Source organism: Chelmon rostratus, chromosome 4, assembly GCF_017976325.1.
Source record: "Chelmon rostratus isolate fCheRos1 chromosome 4, fCheRos1.pri, whole genome shotgun sequence".
NCBI classification, from domain to species: domain Eukaryota; kingdom Metazoa; phylum Chordata; class Actinopteri; order Chaetodontiformes; family Chaetodontidae; genus Chelmon; species Chelmon rostratus.
Genome location: NC_055661.1, coordinates 26051630 through 26078967, shown reverse-complemented (window position 1 = coordinate 26078967; position 27338 = coordinate 26051630). Strand labels below are relative to the sequence as shown.

Below are 27338 nucleotides of genomic sequence, written 5' to 3'. Positions count from 1 at the left end.
CTCTCCTCATTGGTTAATCACATCATCAGCAAACACGAGCTTTAATTAAGCAGAGTCAAGAAAAATTAACATAGTTGACACGCTTAATCCTTGTAAGGGTTTGTTATTATAAACAGGTACTAATTGTAAATATACTGTATATTTGTACTTATTATAGCGGACTCTGAATTACATTTTGAATGCTTAGACCTTTATTTATGCATTAAATTAGAGGTAAAAACACAGGGGACCACAGGCCAGCCTTTTTTAATGTTGCTATTGTGTTGTCCTGCCTCTTGCAGGGGACATTTGTAGACTTATCTGCCGTTCACATGGCCACCATTTAGCAAGCACGATGTTCCTGTTCCATTATAAATGGTTTACAATAATCAAGAATATGCAAGCTGTGTAAAGCTTTTCATTGTTCTAGTGTTTGAACACAACTAACTTTCCAATGTAGAAGACTGTGCACACTCTTTGAAAGGTCTGTGTCGTAGCTTTTTACAACAGTCGCAGCAAATATAATGTATAAAGGAGTATATTTACTCAGGTGCAGTCAAATACTCTCCATTTATTAAAAACAGAAACGCTTAGAAAATAACAGCAGTACAGTAAGGTGCAAATTACACTTGAGACATGTTGCATTTTGACTAGTGGTGACATCCTTTGCCAGTGATGTTACAGAGTAAAGACTCCTGATCAAGGATGTTCTGGTCAATACTGAAGAATATCACAAAGTTACAACACAATGCATGGATTACACAGGAATGCTATGAGAGACTGGGGTGAGGAAAGACCAGATTAATGAGCCTTTAATTCAAGTTTTGGTTTTTGTTGACCATATTTGAAATGTCTTAGCTTGACCTCTCCCCACATTTCATTTTAAGAGCTAAATGGAATGCACCCTCTCTGGACAGGAGTTTCAACTGGAGCCGTCAGGAAGGTGCTGCATCACTTCAGAGGCTCTGACACTTTGAACCCAGGCTGCCTACACAACTAGACTTCAACGCAAACGAACAAGCGAGAACAAAGCGAGGAAAAGTCCGAAACAGAGTTTAAAGATTAGAGGAGAAGCAGCAACGTACTGTGATATGTTGCCACTGCTGGTGCCAATATCACACATCACAGGCATGAGGCCGAAGGCAACAGTGGCAAGCAAACTGAAACCGCGTAGTTTCCACTAATACGATGGAGAAGACAGACTGGTTGGAAAACATAGAATATATAATGACTTTTCTTTTAACACAATTTCTTTTCATTCCTTTCAGAGCCGTGTCTAAAAGTGCAAAGCACAGTCCTTGTTACAGCGACATTTCTTTCTAAATAAGTAGCAGTTAGCATGGTGTCGCTTCAATGACAGTAAGAGCCTTCCAGATGCTCACACAATCAGCAGTTTATTTCACCTGGACATTTTCATAAGGATAACTGGGGAAAATAATTCACACACTGAATCTGAATAGGATGGACAAATACTGAGGTGCTCAGGGTCTTAATAACTTCACTCACCAAAGCTCCTGTTGTAATACTAATGTAGTCCAGAGGGGCTGTGAATAACGCTTTCTGAGAGCTACATCACACTGCTATGAGATGAGGTTAATTCATCAATATAAGTAAAAGAAGAGAATAAATGATCTCCCAGAAACTTACTTCTTAGTCTAGAAAGAAAAGGGGAGCTGGTTTAGAAGCCAGCTGAAGTTTCACTGCATATTCTAACTATCAGGATATGCTTTCAAAATGACATTGCAAAGGTCTGATATAGAGCAGTTAACACAATATATACATCACGTATTTATAAACGTCCTCAAATAATTCCTATTTAAGGCTGTCTGCTGGAAAACAAAAGTTATCAAAAAGTTGTTGCGGTAGGAAAACCTGCCTCGTGTGCCAGCGCTGCTTCTTCTTATTTTTGGGATGTGCGTCTTAAAGTCTGAGCAGCTGACTCGGGCTCACTTCCTGACCAGGACAATGGACGCTAAATCTACTCTCTACACATTTGAAAAGTAAATTAAGAGACATGACTGAGCCTCAGCACTGTTCACGACAGAGCGAATGGGTCAGAGTCAAAGGAAAAGGTCAGTCGTGTAGTGATTGAACAGATCGGTCAGTACGCTACGTTAAGGCCAGAGGGAAGTCGGCGAAGTGGAATTGCACTGTAATGAGATATTTTATCAGTAATCAAGGAAAACATACGGTATAACCAATATTGTTTAAATTAGTCAAAGAGAATGGTTGGATGACTGCGGAGCACCTAAGTATTTCATCACACACAGTCTGTCCCACAGGCCTGCAGTCAGCAGTGTGTCCCCATGTCCCAAACACAGACAACACAGGGCGTCACAGTCAACACTGCGCTGGATCCGTCCAGGAGGGAGGACAGCCGAGGGAGAGCGGGACAAGGTTTCACTCTTGGCAGACAGAGACGCTTCTTACAGCTAGTGTCACGGCTGGCCGTCACGACCTCGTGGCCTCCCTTTACGAGCTCTCCAGCGCATCGAGGACTTTCATGATCTGCTGCTTAATGACCTTGGTGGCGTCGCCTGCGTTGGGTATCAGATATCTGACGAGGGGAGGGAAAGAAAATGTTAGATCAGAGGAAACAGTGGTGAACTTCTACCAACAAACAGGGCATATTACTATCATATTAACATATCTCTAAATGAGTACTTTACAAATTTGTTTTGCTTAGGAAATATTTCGATATTTCACTTATTTGGTTTTATACCGAGAGTTAAAAAAAATGTACCGTAAATAAGTAGCTACAGCCGGCAGATGATTAGCTTAGCTTAGTTAAGTATTAAGACTAGAATGCACCTGACTGTTGATCAGAGATATAGCTACAGCATGTAGCTCCCTGTTAAAACACAAGCTGTTTTTTTTCTATTTGTGTGCAGTTGAAGAAATTATAAAATGTGTTGATTGTTGAGGTTAGGATGAGCTGGGAGGCATGTCTTTCACCTGAGGAGAGAACCAGACCAGCAGCGAAATCTTTAAGGGAATTCAATAAAAGATTTGCATTTTTTGGTGAAATGGAAGTTATTACTATATTGACAGGTATGATGATGATGTATGCAGACACTGAATGAGACAGACAGTGAATTTGACCTTCGACCACAAAAATCTACTCAGTTCATCTGAACATTTCTGCCAAATTTAAAGAAATTCCCTCAACATGTTCCTGAGATATCAGTTTCACGAGAATGTGACAGACAGACAACCTGACAACATAATACCTGCAGCCACGGCTGCCTTAAAATGACAATGAGGGCCTAATCACTGGGATTTTACATTTGTAATCAAGCACCTCTCAACTGCCGATATCTCCACTCCAGCTGAGTTGTTGCTGCCAAACTTGAATGTAATCAGCTCCGGGTGCTTCTTTTTGGATGTGATTTTCACCACAGAGTTTAGTGCTTGTCTGGACTGGATGTAGGCGAAGCCTTTCCTTGAGGCGATCTCGCGCAGACAGTACATGTGAGTCGCTGTGATCAGCAAGTGGCTGGAAAAACACAATTGGTTAACAGAGTCAGTGTTGTGATTCATGGATTCCCGAATTACTGCGATGCCTCTTGTTCATTCACGTTTAAGGAAGTGGAGATTAGTCATGTTTAAATGCGACTTCTTGCCCAATCCAACCTTCCACACCCATGACAGCTGGGGAAGACGCATCAGGTTGTCGCGTGAGGAATATTTTTACACACATTCATTCAGGCAGCAGCTCACCTGGGGAACATGTGACCGGTTTCTTTCACCTCGTTACACGGAATGTGATGCTTCACGTCTGGTTTGTTTATCCAGGTCTGAATGTTGACAATCTCCTTCCTGTCATCGTCTGACATGGACGAGCTGTCGATCTCATCTGAGGGGGGGGCATTCGAAGCAGGTGACCATTTTGTTTTTCAAAACAATTCTAATATTATTCAAATATTTTAGTCTTAATTTCCACTGCAGCTACATTCAGCGGGAGTTTACCTGTATCATACTCCTCTTCGTCACCAATACTAAAAACGGGCTTCACCCCGCGGTAAGGTTTGCCAACGCGGTCGCTGCTGCTCACGTGCCTACAGGTGGAAAGCAACAGGGCAACACATCAGCATCAGTGAAGGAGGTGAAGACACATTAGTGCCTGTGATGAAATCAAATTAAATACACATAAGAAAATAGAAATGACATGACCAGCTCCAGGCTGCAGTAAAACATTCTTAGCCCACTACTGCCAGGTTATGCTGTTAAACATAAAGAAAGAGGTTAAATGAGACATTTATACTCCAGAAGAGCTACAGATTAGTCAGGGTATGATATTCAGGGCTATTTGCAGCAAATCATAGGGTTGTTTTTATCTTTGAGAGTGGACTAATGTTTCTGCATAGCCCTGGCTATCATCTAACAGATCAATGAAATGGAAAGACAGACTGTTAGGGGCATCTCCAAGCAAACAGCAGCGAAGCTGAGGTTCTCCCTAAAAACACCTCACTTATTCAGACGAAAGAGACGACGGCCTCGGTGAGGTGTAGATGTAAAGATGACTCAATGCTTCCTGAAAGGCCACAGCAGCTTCAGTGGTGCGAACGAAACAGCAGTGCTGAATGTTGTTAGTGAAAGCGTAAGACAGAACCTAAACATCTCGCACACAGCGTGCCCATACTGAACGGGGCGTTACATGAGTGAGGGGTGTGGGCAGAGATGCCGATACTAAGCATGCGTTGATGTGACACAGGCCAACTCTCCTACAGCCCCGCGGACTGGTGCGGGTCTACAGCCAGTGGGCATGCTGGTGACAAACAGCCTGATGTCAGGGAGCTCTTACCGATCTGGAGTCACCTTCTCTGGCCAGGGCAGATTGAAAGATATTCTAGCATGGAATAAGGCACAAGGTTTGGTGAACTTAAAAAAAAAAACTGCAAAACTAAACGTCAGTGACACTCATCAAATGACCACAGTTCTCTGATTTCATAGTCCACTCTGTTCGGGTCAGTACAGTGTGGTATTTCTTCATTTTTAAAGCTTTTATAGATCACACTTTGTGTTTAGTTCACACCTGACTGAACATGTTACAAACAACAAAGTAGCAGTAGCACGCAATAACCTCATTTTGGTGGAATTTATTGTGACTTGAAAAAGAAATGGAACATCTGTTTTCACTGTTTTGTTTTTTGTGTTAAGCAAAACCTTCACCTGTAAAAATCAAGAGGGGTGTAAGAGTGTGCTGCAGTGTGGGTGTCAGGCGTGGGGGTTTCTTTGATGGATTTAGATCTCACCTCTCTACAGGGGTGGAGGTATTCTCGATGAAGCTGATCATCTTCTCCTTCACGTTTACTGACTTGGACTTGAGAGCAAACGTCATTTTGTTGACTAAAGACTTGACGCCTTTGCTGTCTCCAGGGCTACTTAGTGACTCTCCCTGTATCAGAGGGAAGAATAATCATCTGTTTAAAGAAGTACAAAGATATTCAACGTGTCCAACATGGAGCTGAAGACAAACAGGCAGCGTGATGCCTCAGTGATTTTGCATTCACATGTTTGTGGCCACTTACATCGGCAGAGCTGAGGCTGCTGTGAGATCCTGAGGTGCTGACGATCCAGTGGACATACGAAGAGTCGAGACCCTCCACGTTCATGTCCACCAGATGCTTTTGGAGGGCTGAAATCACAAAAATGTGTTTTCACTTCTCACAAATATCCAAACTGCATTTGTGACAAGCTGCCAGATATATACACAACGTGCACAAGTAAGAACCATGCATACAAGATCTCTCTACATATAAACTGGAATTTATGACAGAAGAATGTGTGGTGAGAATGTGTGCTCCTAACATGTACTTCAGAACAGTTTTCTAGAGCTAAATACTCCCTTACTTACCCATGAAACCTCCTTTAGCAATGCTGACATATTCTTTGTTTTTCTGCAAGACAAAAACCTTTAATTAGCAAAGGTGTCAGCGAAGAACAATAAACTGGGAATTGCAGATCGTGTAGCAATTTGTGTTCCCTCCAGCCACCATCCTGTCCGTCTCTTTTCATGCCCCTCACCTGCAGGAAATGTGCCAGCACCATGTTCATGTACATGTCCTCCTCCTCCCTCCCACTGCCCATGAAGCACAGGTGCTCTCCGCTGGCGATGGAGCCGGACTCCAAAGACTGCTTCTGAGCCTCCAAGAGGGACTTCACAGAGAGCGCAAACTCAGAGGGGTTCTGGAGCATCTGTGAGACGAGAGGTAAACACATTGATTACTCCAAATACATTCAGGTATTACATAAAGACAGAATCAGCTTTGTCTGCTCTCACCAGGTCGGAGTCCAGGTGGAAGGCCGTGGACAGGTGCCCAGAGTTGTACTGCTCTGCAGGCCGACAATCCACCACAAAGAAACGTACCCCATCCTGAAAGTAAAATCCATTGTTATCGCATCTTTCTTTCTACTCACATGGCTAACAACATGGCTGAATGTAGTTGAGAAATAAGTGTTACTGACCTGCTGATGCTGGTTTGCCTGCAGGATCTCAGGGACAGACACTAGGAGACACAGCGCCTGACTCAGGTCAGTGTCCTCTTCTTTCAGAGCCACCAGGCTGCTACCAAACAGATTCTGGTTCATCTATCGGGACAGAAAAAGCAGACACACAATGGTGGCTTTCTCTTGTCCAGCTTCCTGTATCTCTTTGTTAGCTTTCTCATCACAGTCCTGGTTCTGCTGTGTATCAAACACGATTGTTTATCAGTACGTTGCCTCACCTTTCTGAGTGACAAAGGTGTCTTGCTCTGGTAATACTGAGCAAGAGAAAACAAATCTTCAATATCCTCGGTTTCCAGGAGAGAAGGAGATGCTTCAAGCATTTCTGTGACAAAGAAAGTCGCATTTAAGTCCAGAATTTCACACAATATCGAACAAACACACAAACAAAATGACAGCATGTCAGACTTACTAATGATCTCTTCTTTGCTGTTTCCTTCTTGTGTAAGGATGGTCTCTCTAAAGGCAAATCAAACAAAGACAGATCAAACTTACATTAAAGGCTTCTAAGTGTGATCATGTTTATGAACAGGTTCCACTAGCGGCTGCATACTTGGCGTTGACGAGGATGATGAGCATGAGGAAGAAGATGAGGAAGGGGTCAGCCTGCTGGAGGTAGAAGTCCCACAAGGCTTGGGTAACTTCAGGAAGGCAGTGGCTGGAAAACAGACTGCCCGACTATATAGGAAATATGAACACAGACGACACATACAATGTTGGAATCATCGGTCAATCATATCAGAATGACTGTGTAGAAAAAGAAATACAAACCCAGCTGAAGGCGTAAGAGTCAGGTGTGATCTTTTTGGTGTCCAAGAAGGAGCAGAGCTCTGGTTCGTGGTACTGCAGCAGTAGTCTGTACAGGTGGAAGGGTCGGCCGTTTGGCACACAGTCCCTGAAATGGACGTATGTGACAGTTACAATTCAAGTCTCTATTTCCTGTCCATATGTGAGTGGAATGACACGATGATTAAAACTGGGCTCAGACCTGGGGATGTATTTATTCATGATAGCGTAGAAGCAGTTGTAGAGGTCACTGCGGGGAAGCCGAAGCCCCAGTAGTGGTTTGAGGAGGTGCGGCCAGCTCAGGTCCGGAGTGAAGGAAATGTTGCGAGACTTGCAGTAGAAAGTGATGACCGACTCAACATCAGACACCATTTCACTCCTCTCCTCCTCCGATACTCCCAGCTGGTCTGAACATGGGAACCAAAGCAGGAAGTGTTAGTCGCTTATTTCTAGAAACAGCCTGACCAAAGGGGACCATCTACATTTGGCCTTTAAAAACATGACGCAGAGAAATGTAAATGTGCACTGACAAGGAAAAATAATCAGTATGACAAACCTCAATTATCAAATACACATGAAAAGAGCACTTCTCCTGTATTCTTAGTTTTTCTGAGCATCATTCTCGTAAGAGGCTTTCTATTTTGAGCTCTAACAGATCTTGTTGTCAACATGTCAGAAGAGCAGACTGATGAAAGTTTTTTGTTCCTATGAAATCATGACGATCTTCTTTAGATACTGGCAGACTGTGACAGAGACCCAAAATTAACATGACCCTTCTTTCTTTTCTCCTGCTGCTTCCAGGTGTGTGTCCTATCTGCTGCCTCAAACTGTGACTAACACTCACCAGCTGCTGGAAAGTTATATGCATTCATGAAACGCTTCAAGAACGGCTGCTTTCTATTGCTGTATGTTGATGCTGCCTTAATGCTTAATGCCCAGACAGTCTGCCAGTGTGACGAAGTGGACAGAGTAAGTTGTATGCAGTTTCTTCTGGAGCCACAAAAGGCTTTATACAACATTTTTTCACATATCATCATGTTTTAGTGCTGACAATATAGTTTTATTGTGGCAATTCCAGTCTTGTGTCGAGGAATTTACTCACCAATCAGCTGTTGGCTGCGGTTGTGAATGAGGGTCTGTTCTGGTAAATCAAGGATGCCGTCCCACGGAGAGAGACTGTCTCCTTTTCCAGAGACGTTTAGAGCGATCTGCCAACACAAAACAAGGAATCGCTGCAAACGCTGTAGCTACTAACTGATAAGGGGACGCTTGATAATCACATATCAAAGACTGAGACTGATCTGTAATCAGTGACTCAACTGCTGCTACATTAATGAACAACTGGTCTACAGAGATGTAGCTGCATGACAAAGACTAGCAATCTCTGCAACCCTAGTAAAGACTTCTTAACTAAAGGAACTAGCTTTTAGTTATTTACTTGAGAATGATTACAAGCAGAGCAACACCAATTTAACTGGTTAGTACTTGTGTCTGCCATTAATTTGTTAGTAAAAAGATAATCACAAATGGTAATTACTTGATTTTCAATTTTTCAGATTACTAGAAAAAAAAATGGGCCAATATGAGAACCTGAAGTAGCAATGAACAAGCTGCCTAGTTTTTCCCTTCTAATTTGTCCATACAGTATCTATTTTATTCGCAGGACACGATGCCTCTTTTCATAGAATGACATTTTGCAATTTGCATGCATAGCTAACAATATTGTAACGTTTGCAAAGCTATGTCGATAGAGATGTACACGTGCTAACTGTCCAAAATAGAATCTCTCAGCATTTGTCCACGTAATTTACATATGAAAATATGCAGCAGGTATGTGGTTTCAAACATGACTGACGCCTTAACTGTGGGTCTGCCATACAGCATCTCAGGCTCCTCATTTGTGCCTGAGATGCTGGTCTTTCCAGTTTGTTGACTTGTGTCTGATGAGAGACATGCCCACCTTTACAGCATGTGGACTCTGATAATAGATGTGTTACTGGTGTCAATTTCCACACACACACACACACACACACACACACACACACACACACACACACACACACACACACACACACACAATCTTGTACATTGCAAATAATCAGTTTTTGTAATTATATGTTTTAAACTACAACAAGAGTCACATTATAGGTGAAAAGGCTTTTTGTTAAAGGCAGTCATTGTCAGCATGTGTGACTGAGTCTTCTCACCTTCCACATCTTGGCCCTGTGTTGAGTTGAGTGCTCCTGGACCTGGATGACACCTCTATCCATCTCCATGTCAGAGCCACCAGAGTCCAGAGCCTCAGCTAGATCCTGGTCCCTAAAGAAACACAAACAGCACACAGCACAGTTAAAACAGTTAACAGACATGCTACGCATAAATGGTTATAAAAGTTCATCTTTAACTATTAACAAAGATAAGATTTTTTTATGTTTGACAAACGATGGTCAACGAATATATGTTTACAATTTAATCAAACTTCACTGTAATCACCTATTTGTAGTCATGTCTATTTACATTGTGAATTATAATACAACATTTGGCTGTGCTAAACTTATTAGTGAGATTATTACTAACATAAATGTAACAAAATAACAATTAGGTAGGTCTAATGTGATTACTGTTACACAAACCATTACAACAAAGACATTACTGATCGTGTAGCTGATCAATTCGGTTTGTCTTTTCATTATTATGCAGTGAAAAGTGTTGAAGCTCGACCGTTTAACAGGTGATTTTCCATTACTGGCAGATATCAGACACTTACAGATATGGGAATCTTTTATGTCGATATTTATCTCCATAACGCCCAGCACTTCAACTAGCTATTTTTTGACAGGTGTTGACAAGCTCTATACTTTGCTGACAACTTTCAAATACTCTACATAGCATAATGTGATTTTGATGATTATTATTACATTCGAGTTTAGCATATTACACGAGAGGAAGAAACTGGAGCTAAGTGGAAAGCTACAGCAGGATTCTGGTTAAAGGGAAGAAGAACCCGACAAACACCGGCTATCTAGCTAGTTACTGTTAGCATACTGGCTAAAAAGCTTTATCTATAAACTTGTCTGTGCGAGGAAGAAAGTTACGAAAATATAAACACTTTGATGGATATTTCTCAAAAGCTTTTCGGTCATTTGTGTCTGTCTTACTGTCTGGGCTGCTAATATATCAGAACCAACTTGGCTAATTAACACTAGCTGGCTAGCTGCCGAGTAGTAACAGTACCAAGCTGGTTTCAGACGAGCATCCGTCGTCAGCAGAACGGACTGACTCCGCAAAGTCATATTTAGTTACTTCACATCAAATTTAGTCAGATGGAGGCGAAACAATTGTTTGACAATCGAAAAAACGTCTTGAATGATGTTTGTCCGTTGACAAATTGTCTCACCAGCTGCCCTGAAGAGCTTCCTCCGCGGCATCCGCCATTGTTGTGTTGACGGAGACACGTCACGTGCCGTCAACACGGCCGATGTGTCGCGCACCGCTGTGACTAATGAGCCGCTGAGATTGAGTGCAGCCAATTGTCCCAGTTCACAAGTTTTTATAAAGGTATTCATAACGACTGCAGTTTTTAATAGTTACAGATATGATGAAACATCCCGCTGTTATGTTCAAAAAGCCTAAATGCTACATGTGATCTTCTTTTAATATTAATCCTGCATTTTAATGAGCCTGTACGTGTTTACAGGATTTGGACTGAGACTGTTCATTGTTCCGTATCAGACTATAGAGCCTAAAAAGCCTGAAGAACTTTGACACTTCAAGACAACCTCCTGCAGGCAGTGTGTTTCTACTGCATCTTCTCAACCTTATATTGTGTGTTTAGGATTTTATATTTTACATTTGTAATTTGCAGATTTTGCTGACTTACTTGTGTCTTTAATTTTTGGAGCAATAAACCTGAGTGTTGTTGAAACTATATATAGCTGTTAATTGCACTATTTGATTAGCCTTTTTTTTAAAGCAATTTGACTCATAGTAGGTAAAGCACAGGTGTAATTAATAACATTAACAATCGCAATCGCTCCATTTTATTTGTGCCAGTAAGCAATGACAGCGTGACACTGAGTCAGCATGAACAATAATTTACCAGGAGCCTGAAACTGAAGCAGATAAATGGAATTCAGCCATCATTCATATTATTATTCACACCTGTTTTTCAAAATTGCCTAATATAAAGCAAAATTGTACATTTGTTTCAATGTTAAATATCTACTGAAGGCTATGCGATGCTACAAATTCAGGAATTACTGCACTTTATATATACAAATCTAAAACGTAAAGCCATAAAAATGCACAAACACAGCAGAGGATGCAGAAAAATTAAGTTGTAAGACTGAACATTGCCTACAGGGGGGGCACTTGTTAAATTTGAAGCAGCTGTTGCCTTCTTTGCCTGTAGGTGGCAGCACCAGTATGTCTGAACATTAACATGGGACTTTGTGAATTTCCAAAAAAGCCAATAAAAAGATTCAAAGCATGAAAACAGAAGCACATGAAACACAACAGAAACACTTGCAAAGGTGAAATTCATTCCAGGAATTATAACTTTATTAGGATTTATATTCTCTTTCACTTTGGTCACCATACATATCGTTGATGAAGAATATCAGCAAAATCTTTATCAAACAGCCAAAGTTTCACGGACATCTGCAGATGGCTACATCAGTTTTTCGAAGGTTAAGTCTTGTTTGATTCTGAAAGGTAAGGAAAGATGATTTTCGTTGAGAAGCAGTCCTCACCAGCTGCAGCTTGGAATTTATGATTTGGTTCCTTGTTATTACCACACGTTCAATAAAATGTAGTCATTACTGCATCCAGATAAACGAATGTCACACAACTATTTGAATTTAGTTTTCAAAAAACTGAAAACATTCCAAACATTCAGCAGTGGTGGCTAATTTTATTTATAGATGGATGCTACATGAGAACCAAATCATACATGACGCCGAGATTCTGAGGGCTGCATGTGGGCTGGAAACAATAAGGCTTGGGTTGTGAGAATATAATTTGAGAAGTGGAGAAAAAAAAATATACCCCCGTTTTTTAGGTTACTCACTCAAAAGATGAAATCAAAGCATGAAAAATAAACATTTTACAATAAAATAGAAAATAAATCATGTGTCTCAATTAAAGTGAGCTAGGAAAAACTCTGAATATTCAATCCCTTGTGACATCTTGACACTAGAGGCGATTAAAACAAAACTTTTTCAAAAAACTAAAGACATAAAGTTGGCTAAATTTTTCTAATCAAAAGTGTTTTGCCCAAAGTCTCTTTAAGTTGGGGTTTTACTAGTGTTCAAGACAGCACGAGCATTGCATTTACATTTATTTATAAAGTGAACATGCTGCACAAAGTATGTTTATATATATATAAAAAAAAAACAGGCAATCCCATAATTAAAAAAAAACACTTCAGGATGCTAAACCTCTCCGTTAGCCCAAGTCCATGAGATCAATTCCAGCATTACAAACACAGACATTACACATTTGACTACAGTTTCAATCTTGCATTCGGAACTGATTATGTATGTTACAATATGAAAGGAGCTGGACAAAACCACTTTAGATCGGCATAAATTAACAGGTGAACAGTCCATCAGAACTATATAAAGCTCTCACAGTATTTTCTGTAGATTGAGGTGTCACAAAAGCCTTAAAGTCAGCAACTGGTTCAAAAGACTGCGCGTAGTTCAATTCTCTTACATTTTACATTGCTACTATTCATTTAGATAGGTATACATGGCCATTCATGTATGTTTTTCTCTCTAGATGATACGATCTTTCTCTTTATTCAGACCAATAAAAAGGTTGGACAATGACGTTCTGGTTGAATTAAGTGGCCCCCCACCCAACTTCCCACCCTGACACGAAAACCTCGGCTTGATTGTGAATAGAAATCTGTCTTTTCGTGACAACAACCCCCTTTAATGTGATGTAAACACAATCTATATTCAGGGCTTTACTTTTTTTTTTCTTATAATCCAGTACTCATTTTTTACAAATCAAAGTAGCTCAGACAGTTGCACTTTTAACACAGTTAGGTTGAGCAATGAAGAGATTGGCGATCAGTTGGTGGGCAAGTTACAGTGTCGGGGGTTTCAGCCCATACTTCCTTGCTACTTCAGTCTGGGCGTATGCTGCATCACATAACGAGTACAAATGGGCCATCTCCATCTCTGACTTGGCCAGGTTAATTGCCTTGTTGAACATTTCTATTGCCTTGTCCAGATTGCCCCTGAAAGAAAAGTTATCGTTATTTTCAAGCACTTCAAGAAGTCTTCTCATGAGTGGATTCAGTCAAGCTGTTGGTCTCACCTTTGAACTTCAATAGTTCCCATGGTTTCATAGGCAAAGTCACATTTGTTGTCAATTTCAATGGCCTTACTGATGAGCTCCAGACCCAAGTCAAGGTCTTGTTTCCACTGAAGCTGTAACAAACTGGACATATATCGGAAATTTAATAACTGATGACTAATCATGTTATTTGAACAACATGCCTGCATCAAGGAGAAAAATACCTACCCCTTGTGGACATATGTGGTAGCATTATCTGGTTCCAGTTCAATACACTTGTCATACATCTCGTCCGCTTTTCCAAACTGCTGCTGATCAGTCAAAGCCTGAAAAACAGTTGTGTTGTGCATGTTGAACACATCAGTAAGGCCTCCAGCTGCCATTTCCAGTCTGAATTATACTCTACATAGCATATTGTGAAATGGACAGAGCAAATGATAACTAAAGCAATCACTGATAGAGAATCAAGTTTATGACTCCGTACCTGAGCATAAAGAGCGTAGCCCTCTGCACACTTGGGGAACCTTCTGATAACGTCCTCAAAGCCGTCCATGGCTGTCTGTACTTGTGAGGGGTTGTTTCCAGTATATGCTTGTCTGTACTGAAGAACAGAAAAAAAGAAACTCAGCAGCTGATCTTGACTTGTATCACTCATTGATGCTACAGACAGCAGAGCCGAGCTAAATAAAAATTCAGTCATTCGTTAGATAATTGCAGACTTGCTTATTAAATACTGAGTAGATGACTTACAAGAGCAAAGCATTTCTGTGCCTGGGCAAGAGCAGAGTCGGGCCTGAGCAGGATGCACTCGTCAAAGTCTCCCACGGCCTCGTCCACCTGGTCCAGCAGGATTTTCAGCTGAGAGGGAACACGGACTTTAGACAGAGCACTGCAGCACAAATGTGATAGCAAACCATCAGTTAACAAACCTGAAGAAACTAATTCAGCCACATTCCTACCTGACCCCTGTGGTGATACACATCAGGGTTGCGTGTGTCAATCTCGGCTGCCATGTTGAAGTCTTGTGTAGAGAGCATTGGCTGCTGCTGCTGCATGTACATGCTTCCACGCTTGATTAAAGCATTGGCTCGTAGCTGTAAAGAGTAAGATAAGACTTCATTAATCTCACAATGGAGAAATTTACTAACTTACCAATCCACTATCCCAGTAGTCTCTTCTTGACTACAAACAGGCCGTAAAATAAACAGTTCGTACCTTCACGTTGGCGTCCTGCATGTTGATTACCCGGTCCAAATCAGGCTGAGCAGCAGTAGCGTTACCAATCAGCAGGTAGAATGTGGCACGCAGCAGGAGGGCCTCGGCAGTGTATCGACCACCTGACTCGATCTCCTTGGTGCATTCACTGATGATTTTGTCATAGTTCTCCTCCTCCATGTACTGCTTTGCCTTCAGGTAGCCAGAGCTAAAGAGGTGAAAAAACAGATGGAAAATTGTGAACCTCCCAGGTGATAATTCTCAGTCTGCAGACTACAGAGGTGGGCAGTGTGAGGAGCTGCTGTCCTTTCCTGAGTCTGTCGTCTATCAGTACGACACTGGCTTTGATGGATGTATCCTCACAACTTTCTTGATGTAAAATCCAAAAATCTGAGGTGGAACACCACAAAATTTGGTGAACAATTCATGATCCCCAAAGGATGCAACATTCTGTGCACAATATCCTCAATTGTAAATGGCAGAAAGCCTTGTTTTTTTAGTTCCAACCCACATTACCGCTTGTCATGCAACTTCCTGTGCTCAGACTTAGGCATTAAATGATGAAGTGAAAGTATAAACAACACAGGGACAGATTCCCCACATCTCATTCTATTCCAGTAGCTTCTCCTTCCCTCCTACTACAACCTGAGTGTGCCAGGTGAGCGGATACTGAGTAAACATTCTCTGACCTCGCAGTGACCTCAGCTGCCTCGCCCTCCTTGTCCTTGTCTTCGTCTTTCTTCTCCCCCTTCTGCAGGGGCTGTGAGATGATGTCATCGGTGAACGAGCTAAAGTAGGATTTGATGAACTGAGGAGAGGGCATCATCGGTTCACGGTTCTATAGAAGAGGGGTTTCAAAAACAGAAAAAGTTTACTGTGACAGTTCCGAGAGAGAAAACTGAAACAACTTTTTGTAAAAGAGGACAAGTACCTTGTATTTCTCTTTGGCCTTCTCTTTTCCCAGCTGTTTCAGTACCTTGTCTGCTAGCAACATGCTCTGTTGGTTCTGGAAGGCCTCAAGAATACATACCGCTGTGACGTCTGGAGGACACACAGGGAACAAAACTGACTGTTATTAAAAGTTAAGTTCAAGTTAAACTTGTGAAAGCATTTTCAAAAGAAAGACAGATTTCTCACCCTCTAGGCACTCCTTCTTGTTGTCTAGTTTTTCCAGAGCTTTAGCCCTCCTGAACAGAGCCTTGACATAACGTGGATTCAGTTCCACAGCCTGACAGCAGTCCTGCACCACTTCTGTCCATTTCATCTGAGAAGATAATTTAAATGCTGGTTATCTTCCAAAGTATATCTGCATCTGAATTTGCAGTGCTTCAGAGGTCTGTCCACAACCCCGGGAAGCCTTACAGGTACAATGGAGACACAGACCTGTAGGTCTTAACGAGGAACTCGAGACCTACAGGGTCTAAAATCGGAAGAGCAATATATATAAAACAAATCTTTAAAAACAGACCAGCATGTGTAGTGCCCTACGATTTCCACCATGCAGAAAACACAGACAGAATCCGGACATTGAGAATAAAACAGAATCAACTTTAGAACTCAGAACATTGGTTGTAATTTTAAAATTCAGGGTTTTCCTTAACATCATAAACATTTTTATTGACAGCTCCTACACCAAATAAACAGAAAAAAAAAACGAACAATGCTGCCTTGTTTTGGTGACACACACACACAAAAAGAGGTCCTCTGAGAGAGCAAGAGGTCGCGTGCTAACAAGAGCTCATGACTTCAACCAACTCTCAGAAGTGCAACCACATGGGCAGATACAAGAAACGAGTGTGTTGAAGACTTTGTGGCTGTATGTGCGGACTCCGATATTCTGTTGGAAAAAATGAAAAAGCTACGGCTGTTTCTGGTCAAGCATTGTAAACAAGGAGGAGCGTTGCCTGAATGTGAGAGTAGCTTTCACCAGATTCACTTATCTGGTGTTCGAGCTGCATATGGAGGTTGTCCTGCACAAGATCCGTTGCACTAAAAATAATGCAATGTCGTGTCACGTGAATTTAACTGATATTCAAATAATTCTAAATATTTTCCTGTTAAACTGTTAAAATTGTCTTCATCAATCACATGATTAGGCACTCTTTCTGATGACAAAATGTATTTGATTTCTAAAATGCAGAATTCAGAAAAATTTAAATAGAAAACAGGGAATTTCTGAAGAAAATAAAACAGAATCTGAAACAAAATGAAATTATTTTCACAGGGTCCTACAACTGTGACCAAGACGAGCAGACAAACAACTTAAAGCTGCAGCCGAAAACATTAAGGCAACACTTACAAACATTTCTTCAGTCACAAAAAAGTCTAAATGAGCCGCTAACATTTCACTGCATGGAATGAAATTTTCTTCACTGATTAATCACAGTTTCTAGATGACACTTTTAGTTCCAGAGCTCATGTGAGCAGAGGACATTATGAGGTCACATTAACCTCTGTGACTCTGTAAACCTTCAATAAGACATGAGGGTGGAAAGATCTGAGAATGTTGATGATTTGCACTTAATCTACTACACATTGACCAAAGAGGAGCAACCACTGATCTCTGCAGATGCCATTGCTTCTGGTTTTAAGCGGCGGGAAGAAGAAACGCATTGCTGCAAAATAATCAATGGAGAATCAAAGGATGACAACATATTAAAAATAATCACTGAACAGATTAAAAGAAGGTGTTGCCAACCTGCTGCTCGTAGGCTGCTGCTCTGTTCTGGTAAAACGTTGATAAATCAGTCTTCTGCTCTGTGGGGCACAGACCAATGGCCTCTGTGTAGCACTGGATGGCGTTCTCATATTTGCCAGCCTTAAAGTACTTGTTGCCCTTGTTCTTTGCTGCCTGGGCCCGATCCAATGGGCTCTAAATGAGAGAGAGAGAAGCAAACAATTATTGATCAAATGGTCTCCCCTGTGACTCAGTGGACTGGTTTAAGGGCTGAAGAGCCTTAAGATTGTTTTTGTACATAATTAAGAAATCCTTAGCATCTTAGACTGCAATAAGCTTTTCAGGTGAACTGCACACACGTGAATGTAAATTGACAGGTGCAAAATTGCTAATAAGCCATTTATAACAACTACAACTACAGTAATACTGAATTCTAACAACTGAGCCATGGGTGCGCAAAATCTCAAAATCAAAGTTAAGGTTTCTTGAGGAAAACTATGCCTGCACAATGCTTGCATATTACCAGTAACTCCATTTACGAGGGTACATATGAATATAACCTAAGGCCTCGAATGGATCCTGTCTGACTTGTCAAATGGTGATGGCTGTTAATTAATAGGATATAATGGCCTCATACAAATTACTAAAGCCACAATATAGCTTGAATTTAGTTGAACACTTTGTAAAACATTTTCGCAGAGAGCTCAATCACTCCAATTAAGGGTAGACTGTTGGTCCCTCTACTTTGATTGAACTATCAGCAGTATCGCCTACATGTGTCAGACTGCGTTCCTGGACATTACCTGTGCGTGATACAGCAAAGTGAAAAGAGTGACAGCCTGTTAGACGACGTAATAAACCTGGCCCTGCGTAAACAAGGCTGATTCAAATGACAGCCATCCCCGCCCCACTTCACTATCTCAGTAAATAACGTCAGCTAGCATGCGCTGAAACGAAACGAAAAGCTATCAATTTTAGTTGTAAGACATGTTGTCACGTTGTTCCCATGTGCGTTTTACCGTACAATTTACCAGCTGCACTTATTACACGTTAACCGTCCATGTCGACCATGCTTGCTTTACTAGCATGTACGTTAATTCTAGCCATTTGCCACCGGGATAGTTAACCGAGCTAGCTACCTTGATACCGTTAGCTTATACGACAGCTAGCTAGCAGTTAACATTGGCTAATCCACCAGCGATGAACCGGTTGCTATCGGCCTTGCTCTGGAGAAGGTAGCTGTCACTGACAGTGCCAGCAACGTTAGGTGTCCTTGACTGTACTTAAACGGTAGTGGCATATTTAGTCAGAAAAGCGTACGTTCTGCACCGAGAAAAATCATGCTAACGTGGGGAACGTTTTAGTACATTGACAGCAGATGGAAGTGGGGTCTCTAGGCAACGGTACCATGTTCTCCTGCTCCCGGCTGGCTCGTGCTGCGCCGTCTTGGCCCTGCACGGGACTGGCGCTACCTTCTGGTGTTTTCCGCTCCCCGGTCCCTTTCCTTTCCTTCGTCCTGCTGCGATTCCAGAGGTAAACCGCCCCCACTCCAAGCACTATGGGAGTCCCGACTAACAGTGCCAGCTGCCACCGGGGTAGTCCAGTACCGGACTGTGGCTCGACTGGCTTTGAAGCAGCCATGATGTACGACCGAGCAATAGTTAGCCAGCCAGCAGCACCACCAGCAAACAGCGTGAGCGATAGCCGCTACTTCTTCCCGTACTCTGCGAGGTCACGCACACCGAGGCATCATGGGATACTGGCGGGGACGCCACGGGGCTGTGTGTAGCTGTAGTTCGCCAGTAGCATTTTGTAGTCCGTAGTACTCTAGTGAACATATGCTGTATGTGAAGCCTTCTATAAAGAAGGTTCATATATAATATTATTTAAAGAATAAATAAGCGAAAAACGTTCCAAATGAGTGATGTTTTTCAATCTTGAAAAAATATTAATGTATCTGTAAACAGGTTGACTACAGCCACCAGGTGGCAGTGCTGCTGACTTTAATCATAAATCTACACTTGCACACTTTTGCACTGTACAGAAATAACCACTTGACCACATTTGTTCAAAGACGTTGTGGAAAATGCTTATTACTTTCATAAAAAATACAGAGTGTCATGCAGTCTAATTTGTTCCAACAGCAAAGGCTATTTTATAAAGTGTTACGTTTTTCAGCGCCAGCACATACATTTAATTCTGATCAATGCTATTTATTATATGAGTTTGAATGTGCGTGTTTGTGTCTTTGCAAAGCTGAGTCCCCTCTCTGTCCCATTTCAGAGCTTTGTGTCTGGTCTGTCTGGATGCTGCTGCAGTCTGACTACTCAATTTGTGCCCAAGGCCATCTGTCCTCCAACAGTGACCAGCACAGAACACTTTTCAAAGTCAACTGTGTTTAGCAGGTTAGGGGGAAGCCTGTGTAATGAAGAGGGTTGTCCTTCCAGCAGCATAGACCGTTGATAAGATAACTTTTCCCTCATGAGGTGTTCTGTAATTCAAGGACTGACTAGTAATATACTCATGCAGTTTGGTACATAGAGTTTTATTCCGTGTTTGTAGTTGTATCAAATAAAGAAGTACATAAAGAATAAAGAGTTTCCCATTTATAATTTATCCTAAATGAAGAATAAAATGCATTAAAATTGTATACATTTTCATCTGTCCGCCCTTAAAACATGTCACTGCCCTAAAATAATCCATTCTGCACTGACACAGCTTGTTTTGAAAAGCCATAAAATCAATTCTGCCACTAAACTACAACGCGTGATGAGGCATAATAACCTTGTACTGTACTCTGCACGTGAGGCATCCCGTCTCCAATGACCCTGCAGGTACTGTTGTTTTAGAAAGGTGAATAGGCCGACTGACAGAGGTTACAATAAGGATGTCTGATCTTCTCCATAGCTATTCCTGATTCTTGTTTGTTGTGAAAAGTGCCTGCTATTGTTAGCACAGCCTGGCTTAGTTTTAGTCGCTGCCAATAGATGTTTGGAAACCTGTGAGCACTGAGATGTGTCTGTGCTGGGAAGTGTTTGAAATCCTAAATCCTCACGAATCAACTACATAAATACACCAAGTTTTTCCAGTTCGATTATTAAACCAGATTAACTTCAGATGCTCATGTAGGTGCATTTTATTTATACAGTTTGTTGTTGATCTTGTTGTTTTCTGGATAACTGGTCTGCGCTCCAAGAAGTATTTTGCGACTCTCTTTAGCAGGTGGGTAACATGCATGCACACAGAAGAGAAAGTATATGTTTATTGATTGTAGTCATTGGATGGCAGCCACAAGTCTGATCCTTCAGCCCTGCAACTAGATTTGAAACGTAGCATAACAACTGTTTGCACTTCTTTACATGTAAGGCTGCAGTTTATTCTTTATGGACTATACAACCAGTACAACAAATTTAAAAACTTCTAAAAAAATGCTAGTTTGGCTAAGATTTTTATCTTCAGCATATATAAAGCTTATTGCTATTCTTGGTCATTTGAGTTCATGTGCAACCTTAACTGCCCCCCTTTCTTTGGACAAACAGCAGATTACTGTAATCTTGTCCTCAGCCATGATCTGAGGTGACTTGACAAAGCGACATGAACCTCTCATAACAGTCCAGATTAGTCCTCCTCTTTGAGATCTGACATGATTGGCAGCAGTTTGAACTTCGTCTGGTAGTGAAGGAAGATTTTGTTCATGTTCAAGTATAAATTTTATTTTGATAAATTCCTCTGAAGATAAGGAAAGGAAAGAACTTGGAAAAAAGTGGTTAGCTATCTAATATTTAGTCCTGTGTAATATTTTTCTGCAAACAAAGTGTAATAATACTTCTATTGTGTCTGATCAGAGGTCATCAGAATAGGATAACAGCATCTGCACATCCTGGTAAGATACACCACTATGACTGAATAGTATCTTTAATGTTGGTAAAAATATTGTCCCTCTTTAATTCATTGAAAGCGAAGGATAAATAATGTGTTAGAATGTATGTTTGCTCTCTATGAATCTTAAATGTGCTTTAATTAAACTTCAATGTGCTCAAATGTGCTTGAGAAGATTTTGGTTCCAACTTGTGCTTTTTACTTAACCGTTTTGATAAAAAATGAAGGAAAGAAAAAAGAGAATATGATTCAGTAGTGTGCTGTGAAAAACGCTCCCTCCCTGTCCTGTATTAAACAAGCCGCAGGCTCTCAGCACACAGCGGTAGACAGGGTGGCCTGCACTCCATAATTATTGACAGGTTTGATGTACTCAGCGAGTGGAAAGTATGGGGACATTGGAGTTTCAGTTGTCTACCCTCAGGCTCATGACTGTAATGGAAAGATTAAAAGCAGTGGTCACATCACCCACCCAGTGCCAAAATACTAGCCGTTCCTCTCTGACTCCCGCCTCCGTGTTTATTCCCATCACCTCCATTTTTACTTTCTCCCAGCCACGGTAACTAGATTATAGGGGATTCACTTATTTAAAGACTTGAGCAAAAGCTCTGCAGGTTATTTTTGGATCATCCAAGAATATAACTGTAGAAGCAGTGCTCGAGGTTCCAGAGGGATCTGATTGAAACAAGCTACCTTTGCCTTGTGGGACAGTGCTGTGTAGTAGAGCAGCCAGTCAGTTAGAGGCTTAGTAGGTCAGCTCAGCGTTGTCTTTACTCTCTGTGCCACCCAGCTGGGATCACACTTTCATCTGTTGTGCCGGGACTTGCTGCACCAACTCCATCAACAGCTCCATCATGTCTCTCAGGCTCCTGCCTGCTTTCATTGTGGACAACGATGATGATGATGATGGTAACTTCACAAAATGGATGAGCAGTTACTGGGGTCACGGAGCAGAAGCCGGACAGTCCAGGGAGAGAAAACGTAGTTTCAGAAGACCTACGAAAATGCAAGTGGATCGAAGAGCATCGCTGCCGACTGTGGTAAGGACCACCAGCATTTAATGGATGTGACTTTGTTCAGTGTTCAACACACTTTAACCAAAAGATTGGACTGACACAGCATGAAGAGTGTTTTTAAACTGATGTAAACTTGCTAATATTACTACCTTTATAAAATAAATCAGCCAAAATATTCACAGAATTAATCAAAATCCAATATGTCAGTGTGGAAAAATTGATTAAATTGTTATATTGAAATATAAAAAAGTAAAAAAGAAAACCATATTGAAGCTCTAAGGTTGAAAAAGAAAGCTATTTCTATTCTTGGCAGCCAGTAAATGAATGCATATTCACACTCTGAAGGTCTGTTATATTGTTTAGTAATTGGATGTCCTGACCTGTAATTTGTCTCAACCAACTGCTCATCAATAATGTTTGCTGATGCACAAGTATATGACGCTCACACACAGACATGCACGGACAGATTGTTTAAAATTTATTTTATCCTGCTGCAACTAATGGAAGCATGAGTTGATTCAACTTCCTGTGCCGAGTGCAAATCTTTTGCCACATGTTGATTTTAACCAGTCAGTTTGCTCAGGTGATAGAAAGGTTTTAGATGACGGCAGACCTGGTTGCAAGCCTTTTTTTCTTTTTTCCTGCTAATGAACAAGCATTGATGTCTATGTATGTTTTTTGTCTTACTCAGCATTTATCTCCAGCTGAAACAAACAAATCCTCTGGCAGGAAATCACAGACTTTTCTAGAAATCTCTTTTTTTAGTCAGTCACAAAGGAACATGTGCTCTGTGAAACAGTGAATAATCTGCTGCTATATTCATACCATGAGTGAACTGACTTTTCACTTGCCACAGGGAGGTCGGCGGTCAATGACAGCTACACAGCAGCAAGGTGAATCAGCTGTTAATCCATAAGTAGAGAGATATGTACTGTAATGCAGTCTTTTTAGACACTGTTGATAAACTCAAATACAAGCCCAGCCTTAATTCTACCATGTGTTCACATAGTGTTGAGCCTCGCTCCATCCTCGCTCTACCACTGAGGCTTTCCAGGATGCTCCTTTCATACTCAATCATGATACTATCACCTGTTACCAATCAACCTGTTTACCTGTGGAATGTTCCCAACAGGTGTCTCTGCCTATATCTCTGCCTCTGCTGCGTCGTCTCTGTTGTGAGGAGCCCAGCTTTAAACTGAGGCACAATAAACTAAATCACTGGAGTTTGATGATACACTCGTCACTGTAAATTGTTGATTTTTTCATCACCAGCACTAAAGTGTAGCAGTGAGTGATGAGAGAGTCATAAAATCCATTCTGTAACCTCAACATACCTATTTGGCAACACATAAGTATTGTAATCTGATTACTGCTGTTGTATAAATAATCATTGAACCGACTGGCCTGAGTCGAGATGCAAACTATAATTAGGTGGGTGCCCTGTGGACATGGTTACTTAAGAATATCAAGAGTGATTAACCCTGTTCAGACAAAAGCTCAGCATGCTCATCTGTCTGGTTTAATGTTCTTCACATTTTCAGCCTTTAATGGGAAATCTGAAATATTAATTTGTTGTTTTCCTTTCAGCTGAGACTGAATCATTGTGGTTCTTACATTGTGTAACAGGACACATTATCCCTCTTTTTGCGGTCCACAGTCTCAATTAGATGCCATGAAGCTGAATAGGCTCCATGCGGCGACAATGGCGCCCACCCCGAGCCACATCAAACCCAGAGAGGAGAAGGGGGAGGTCAGGCCCCACCAGAGAGCTCGCCGGACCTCCTCGGACGACATCAGCCGTCCCAAGTCAGCCGCCCTGGAGAACCGCATCACCACCATCCCAGAGCTCACAGAGTCCGTCGAGAGGAGGCTTTGTCTCCGTGATAAGAAGAACATGTCTCCGGTGAGCAGAAGTGTTAGAAAGTTAATGAAGATTTAAGCAGGTTTTACACTTTTCTTTACCAGGTCGGTGTGTTGTAGCTCATCCAGCTAACTGCAGGGTGGATCAGGTTCGGTGCACTCTTTGTTTCACTATGATGAAGCACTTCAAGATTAAAGAGCACTTTAATGTAGATTAGAGAATGTGCTGACAGGATCGTGGACAGGTTTGAACTGCCTGACGTGTCGCAAAAGCTCATATTTCTCATCGTAAACAGCATCTTTTGTGACAATAAGGACCAGAACAGGAAAGGGCTTCACTTCTGTATTTTCTGCATATTCTGTATTTGGTTAGCAAATATTTCACATTTTGAGTTTTAACTTTGTTAATCTTGTGATGTAAAAAACAAACAAACAAGTAAAGTCAGGTTTTAGTTTTTTAAGGTTTCTGTAATTTTCACATAACAGCATTCCATCTTCAAACTTCATATCCATTAGTCATTTGATTTTTATTTTTGTCAGTGCGCTGGAGTAGTATGAGCACAGTGCAACCAGCAGAGGTGGAATGAGTACTCAGATCTTTTACTTAAGTAAAAGTCGCAATACTAATATTCAAGTAACGTTCCTGCATTTAAATGTTTACTTACGTAAAAGCACAAAGGTGTTAGCATCAACACATGCTTAAAGTACCTAATGGAAAAGTGCTCATTTTGTAGAATGGCATATCTCAGAATAACATATATTATCATAATTATCATTATTATTGATGCATTAATGTGTTCATTAATGTTGAAGCTAGTAAAGGTTATTTAACATTTAACAGTTTATCTGCTGGGAAGCCTGTGAATTGCCTCTCTGGGATCAATAAAGTTTTATTTTAATATTACATCAGAATTGATTTCTTTATTACATTTGTATTATTAAACTAAAGCTCTGAAACAACCAGTAACTTAATGTACCTCTGAATCATAGTGGAGTTGAAGTGTAAAAAATGGAAATACTCAAGTAAAGTACAAGCACTTCATAATTGTACTTAAGTATTAGAGTAAATTGTACTTAGTTACTTTCCACCCTTGGGTACCAGACAACGTTAATATTGTAAATAAACCAGGTGAATCATTGTGGTCTCATGCTGATGTTGAGCTGTGAAAATGAAGCTGAGTGTTTGTTTGACAGAATGATGAAGATAAGCTGTGCCTGATCTGCCATGAGGACATGAGGAGGAGCGGAGGTGGAGTTCAGGAGCTGCACTGTTCGCACCGCTTCCACAAAGAGGTAAAACATCTGACACTGCATGTCTCCTCCACACTGTGTTTACACCGCCCTGATTTCCCCATAGCGAGGCAGTCTTTACATGTTCAGCCCAATCCCAGCATGTCACATCTCAGACCCGCGGTGCATGCAGGCTGCTCATTCCTGAACATGCATGATGTGAAGCGGGATGAAAACAATCCGCCTGCACCTGAAACTCTCTCTGTGGAAGGACAGCTTACTGACCGCGATGTCTCCGTTTGGTGGCTTCTGAAGGCGGCTCGGAGGTCAGAGGAGAGCCGGCCCCGCAGCGGCAGCGAGGCGGCGACTTGTCAGGTGAGGAGGCCCTCGGACGAGAGGAGGAAGTCGGCGGACGGACCGATCTACATGCAGAAGGAGCAGCAAACACCCCGACGTCAACTGTCCCTGCGGAGGCATCGCTGATATCATTCTGTGGAAGGAGGAGACTCATCGGTGGAACAGGGCAGGATGTGCAGCTCGTGGGGCCTTCAGGAGCCACACCTCAACTCCTCATCGTGTGGCGTTCAAGTGTTAAAATCTCGGGGCCTTGACTGTGCCAAACCTGATCCGGTAAAACTGCTCTGTGGATCCAACTGGAGAATTTACAGTGTTTTCTCCTCAGTGCCAAAATCAATCAATCAATCAGACTTTATTTGTAGGGCACTTTTCATACAAAGCACTGTAACACAAAGTGCGTTACATTATAAAAACACACACACAAAAAGAACAAAAGCCGCATCTAGTCGAATCCTTACATGAACAATTCAATATTTTAAGTATTTTATGTATTATAATTACATAAATAAACAATTGTATCCAGTATGAATTAAAAAAAAAACACAACCTTTTCTTGAATTGTTGAATATTTGATTACCTGAAGTTTCCTGCTTGAATTACTAACTGCCGCCACTTCTCTAAAGCACAGGTGTGAGGTCTTTTCTTCATAGCGGTACATAAAACATGTCAAGATGTCATGGAATCATACTTTTTTGTATGATTTTAAATATCACACATGGAGAACATTTTAAAAGTCTTTCAGTACAGTAAAACACAGAATAATTAACATGGCACATACAGTAGATGACCTGCTGTGGTTTAGCTATTTCCTGTTTCCAGTAATGTTATATACTGTAGAGTCTGAGGACTTGTAGGACAGCTTGTGTCATTTTGATTGCTGGGAAGTTAATGAAGGCCAAAATTAGGTGTGTTTTCACTGTTTGTGATTTGTGTTGTAACAGACGAGAAATAAATAATCAAGGCAATAACTTCTTGAGTCACCTGCTTTGTATTTTGCCAGCTCTTGTATAGCTGCAGCCATTCAGCAGTGCAGTGGATGCACAGTGCAGTGAAATGTGTGGCCACAGCGCCCTCACGGCTGGGGGTCAGGGTCAGTGTAGATCCTGCTGTGCTTTCTGTAGGTCAGCATGTTGGAAACGACCTCCTGGCATCAGTGAGGGAAATCTGTACCTGCAGGACTTATAAACATTCAGCCTGTAATAACCTCATTTAAAATGTGTTTCAGTGCATGGAGCAGTGGTTGTGGAAGAAACAGATGTGTCCCACATGCCGAGTCCACGTGTCCATGCTGAAGCCCCTCTACTGGTCTTCATCCCGCACCAAAGTCCCATAATGGTCCTGCACCTACACCTGCCATGTCTGCATGCCCATGTGACCCACCGATCCCCATGCCTCCACCTCCCCTCAGTCCTTCTGCATGAATGCCCGGTGCTGCTAGTGTGTGAGAGTTTACTAACAACGGTGCTCATCTTCTGTGACAGGAGGGGCCCTGGACACTGTATGAGAGCTAATGCCCCCAAAATAAGTGG

General features: G+C 41.5%; 3 protein-coding genes across 4 annotated transcripts; 1 reads left to right on the top strand and 2 right to left on the bottom strand.

The window, feature by feature from the left end:
• Nucleotides 1-530: 530 nt before the first annotated feature.
• tbc1d23 (TBC1 domain family, member 23) lies at nucleotides 531-10707 on the bottom strand. 2 transcript variants are annotated; one of them, XM_041936098.1, is made up of 19 exons: nucleotides 10670-10707; nucleotides 9480-9591; nucleotides 8375-8480; nucleotides 7475-7679; nucleotides 7258-7381; nucleotides 7040-7164; nucleotides 6899-6945; nucleotides 6708-6811; nucleotides 6448-6570; nucleotides 6263-6355; nucleotides 6007-6177; nucleotides 5837-5879; nucleotides 5511-5617; nucleotides 5235-5377; nucleotides 4784-4828; nucleotides 3949-4037; nucleotides 3700-3835; nucleotides 3281-3475; nucleotides 531-2536 (listed from the first exon to the last, which is right to left on the bottom strand). In XM_041936098.1, exons 1-19 carry the CDS (start codon nucleotides 10705-10707, stop codon nucleotides 2452-2454), a joined length of 2091 nt encoding a protein of 696 aa, XP_041792032.1. In that variant the 3' UTR covers nucleotides 531-2451. The 2 variants fall into 2 exon arrangements, with proteins under 2 accessions (XP_041792032.1, XP_041792033.1); XM_041936099.1 differs by lacking the exon at nucleotides 4784-4828.
• Nucleotides 10708-12593: 1886 nt separating this feature from the next.
• Nucleotides 12594-19182, bottom strand: tomm70a (translocase of outer mitochondrial membrane 70 homolog A (S. cerevisiae)). Its single transcript, XM_041935545.1, has 12 exons — nucleotides 18878-19182; nucleotides 17492-17665; nucleotides 15931-16057; nucleotides 15725-15834; nucleotides 15483-15631; nucleotides 14794-15001; nucleotides 14538-14672; nucleotides 14329-14436; nucleotides 14063-14179; nucleotides 13807-13904; nucleotides 13600-13722; nucleotides 12594-13519 (listed from the first exon to the last, which is right to left on the bottom strand). The coding sequence occupies exons 1-12, from the start codon at nucleotides 19109-19111 to the stop codon at nucleotides 13366-13368; spliced, it is 1737 nt and encodes a 578-aa protein (XP_041791479.1). The 5' UTR covers nucleotides 19112-19182; the 3' UTR covers nucleotides 12594-13365.
• Nucleotides 19183-22200: 3018 nt separating this feature from the next.
• On the top strand, nucleotides 22201-25935 carry lnp1 (leukemia NUP98 fusion partner 1). The gene is made up of 4 exons (XM_041936156.1): nucleotides 22201-22386; nucleotides 24020-24265; nucleotides 25417-25515; nucleotides 25768-25935. Exons 1-4 carry the CDS (start codon nucleotides 22201-22203, stop codon nucleotides 25933-25935), a joined length of 699 nt encoding a protein of 232 aa, XP_041792090.1.
• The last annotated feature ends 1403 nt before the right edge of the window (nucleotides 25936-27338 follow it).

Coding starts and splice junctions, on each gene's coding strand:
- lnp1 (XM_041936156.1), top strand. CDS start 22,201: ATGTCTCTCAGGCTCCTGCCTGCTTTCATTGTGGACAACGATGATGAT. Junction 22,387..24,019: donor GAGCATCGCTGCCGACTGTG/GTAAGGACCACC, acceptor TGCGGTCCACAG/TCTCAATTAGATGCCATGAA. Junction 25,516..25,767: donor CGCACCGCTTCCACAAAGAG/GTAAAACATCTG, acceptor TGGCTTCTGAAG/GCGGCTCGGAGGTCAGAGGA.
- tomm70a (XM_041935545.1), bottom strand. CDS start 19,111: ATGGCTGCTTCAAAGCCAGTCGAGCCACAGTCCGGTACTGGACTACCC. Junction 13,723..13,806: donor ACCACATATGTCCACAAGGG/GTAGGTATTTTT, acceptor ATATATGTCCAG/TTTGTTACAGCTTCAGTGGA. Junction 13,520..13,599: donor GGAACTATTGAAGTTCAAAG/GTGAGACCAACA, acceptor CTTTTCTTTCAG/GGGCAATCTGGACAAGGCAA.
- tbc1d23 (XM_041936098.1), bottom strand. CDS start 10,707: ATGGCGGATGCCGCGGAGGAAGCTCTTCAGGGCAGCTG. Junction 6,946..7,039: donor ATCATCCTCGTCAACGCCAA/GTATGCAGCCGC, acceptor ATTTGCCTTTAG/AGAGACCATCCTTACACAAG. Junction 6,812..6,898: donor CAGCAAAGAAGAGATCATTA/GTAAGTCTGACA, acceptor TCTTTGTCACAG/AAATGCTTGAAGCATCTCCT.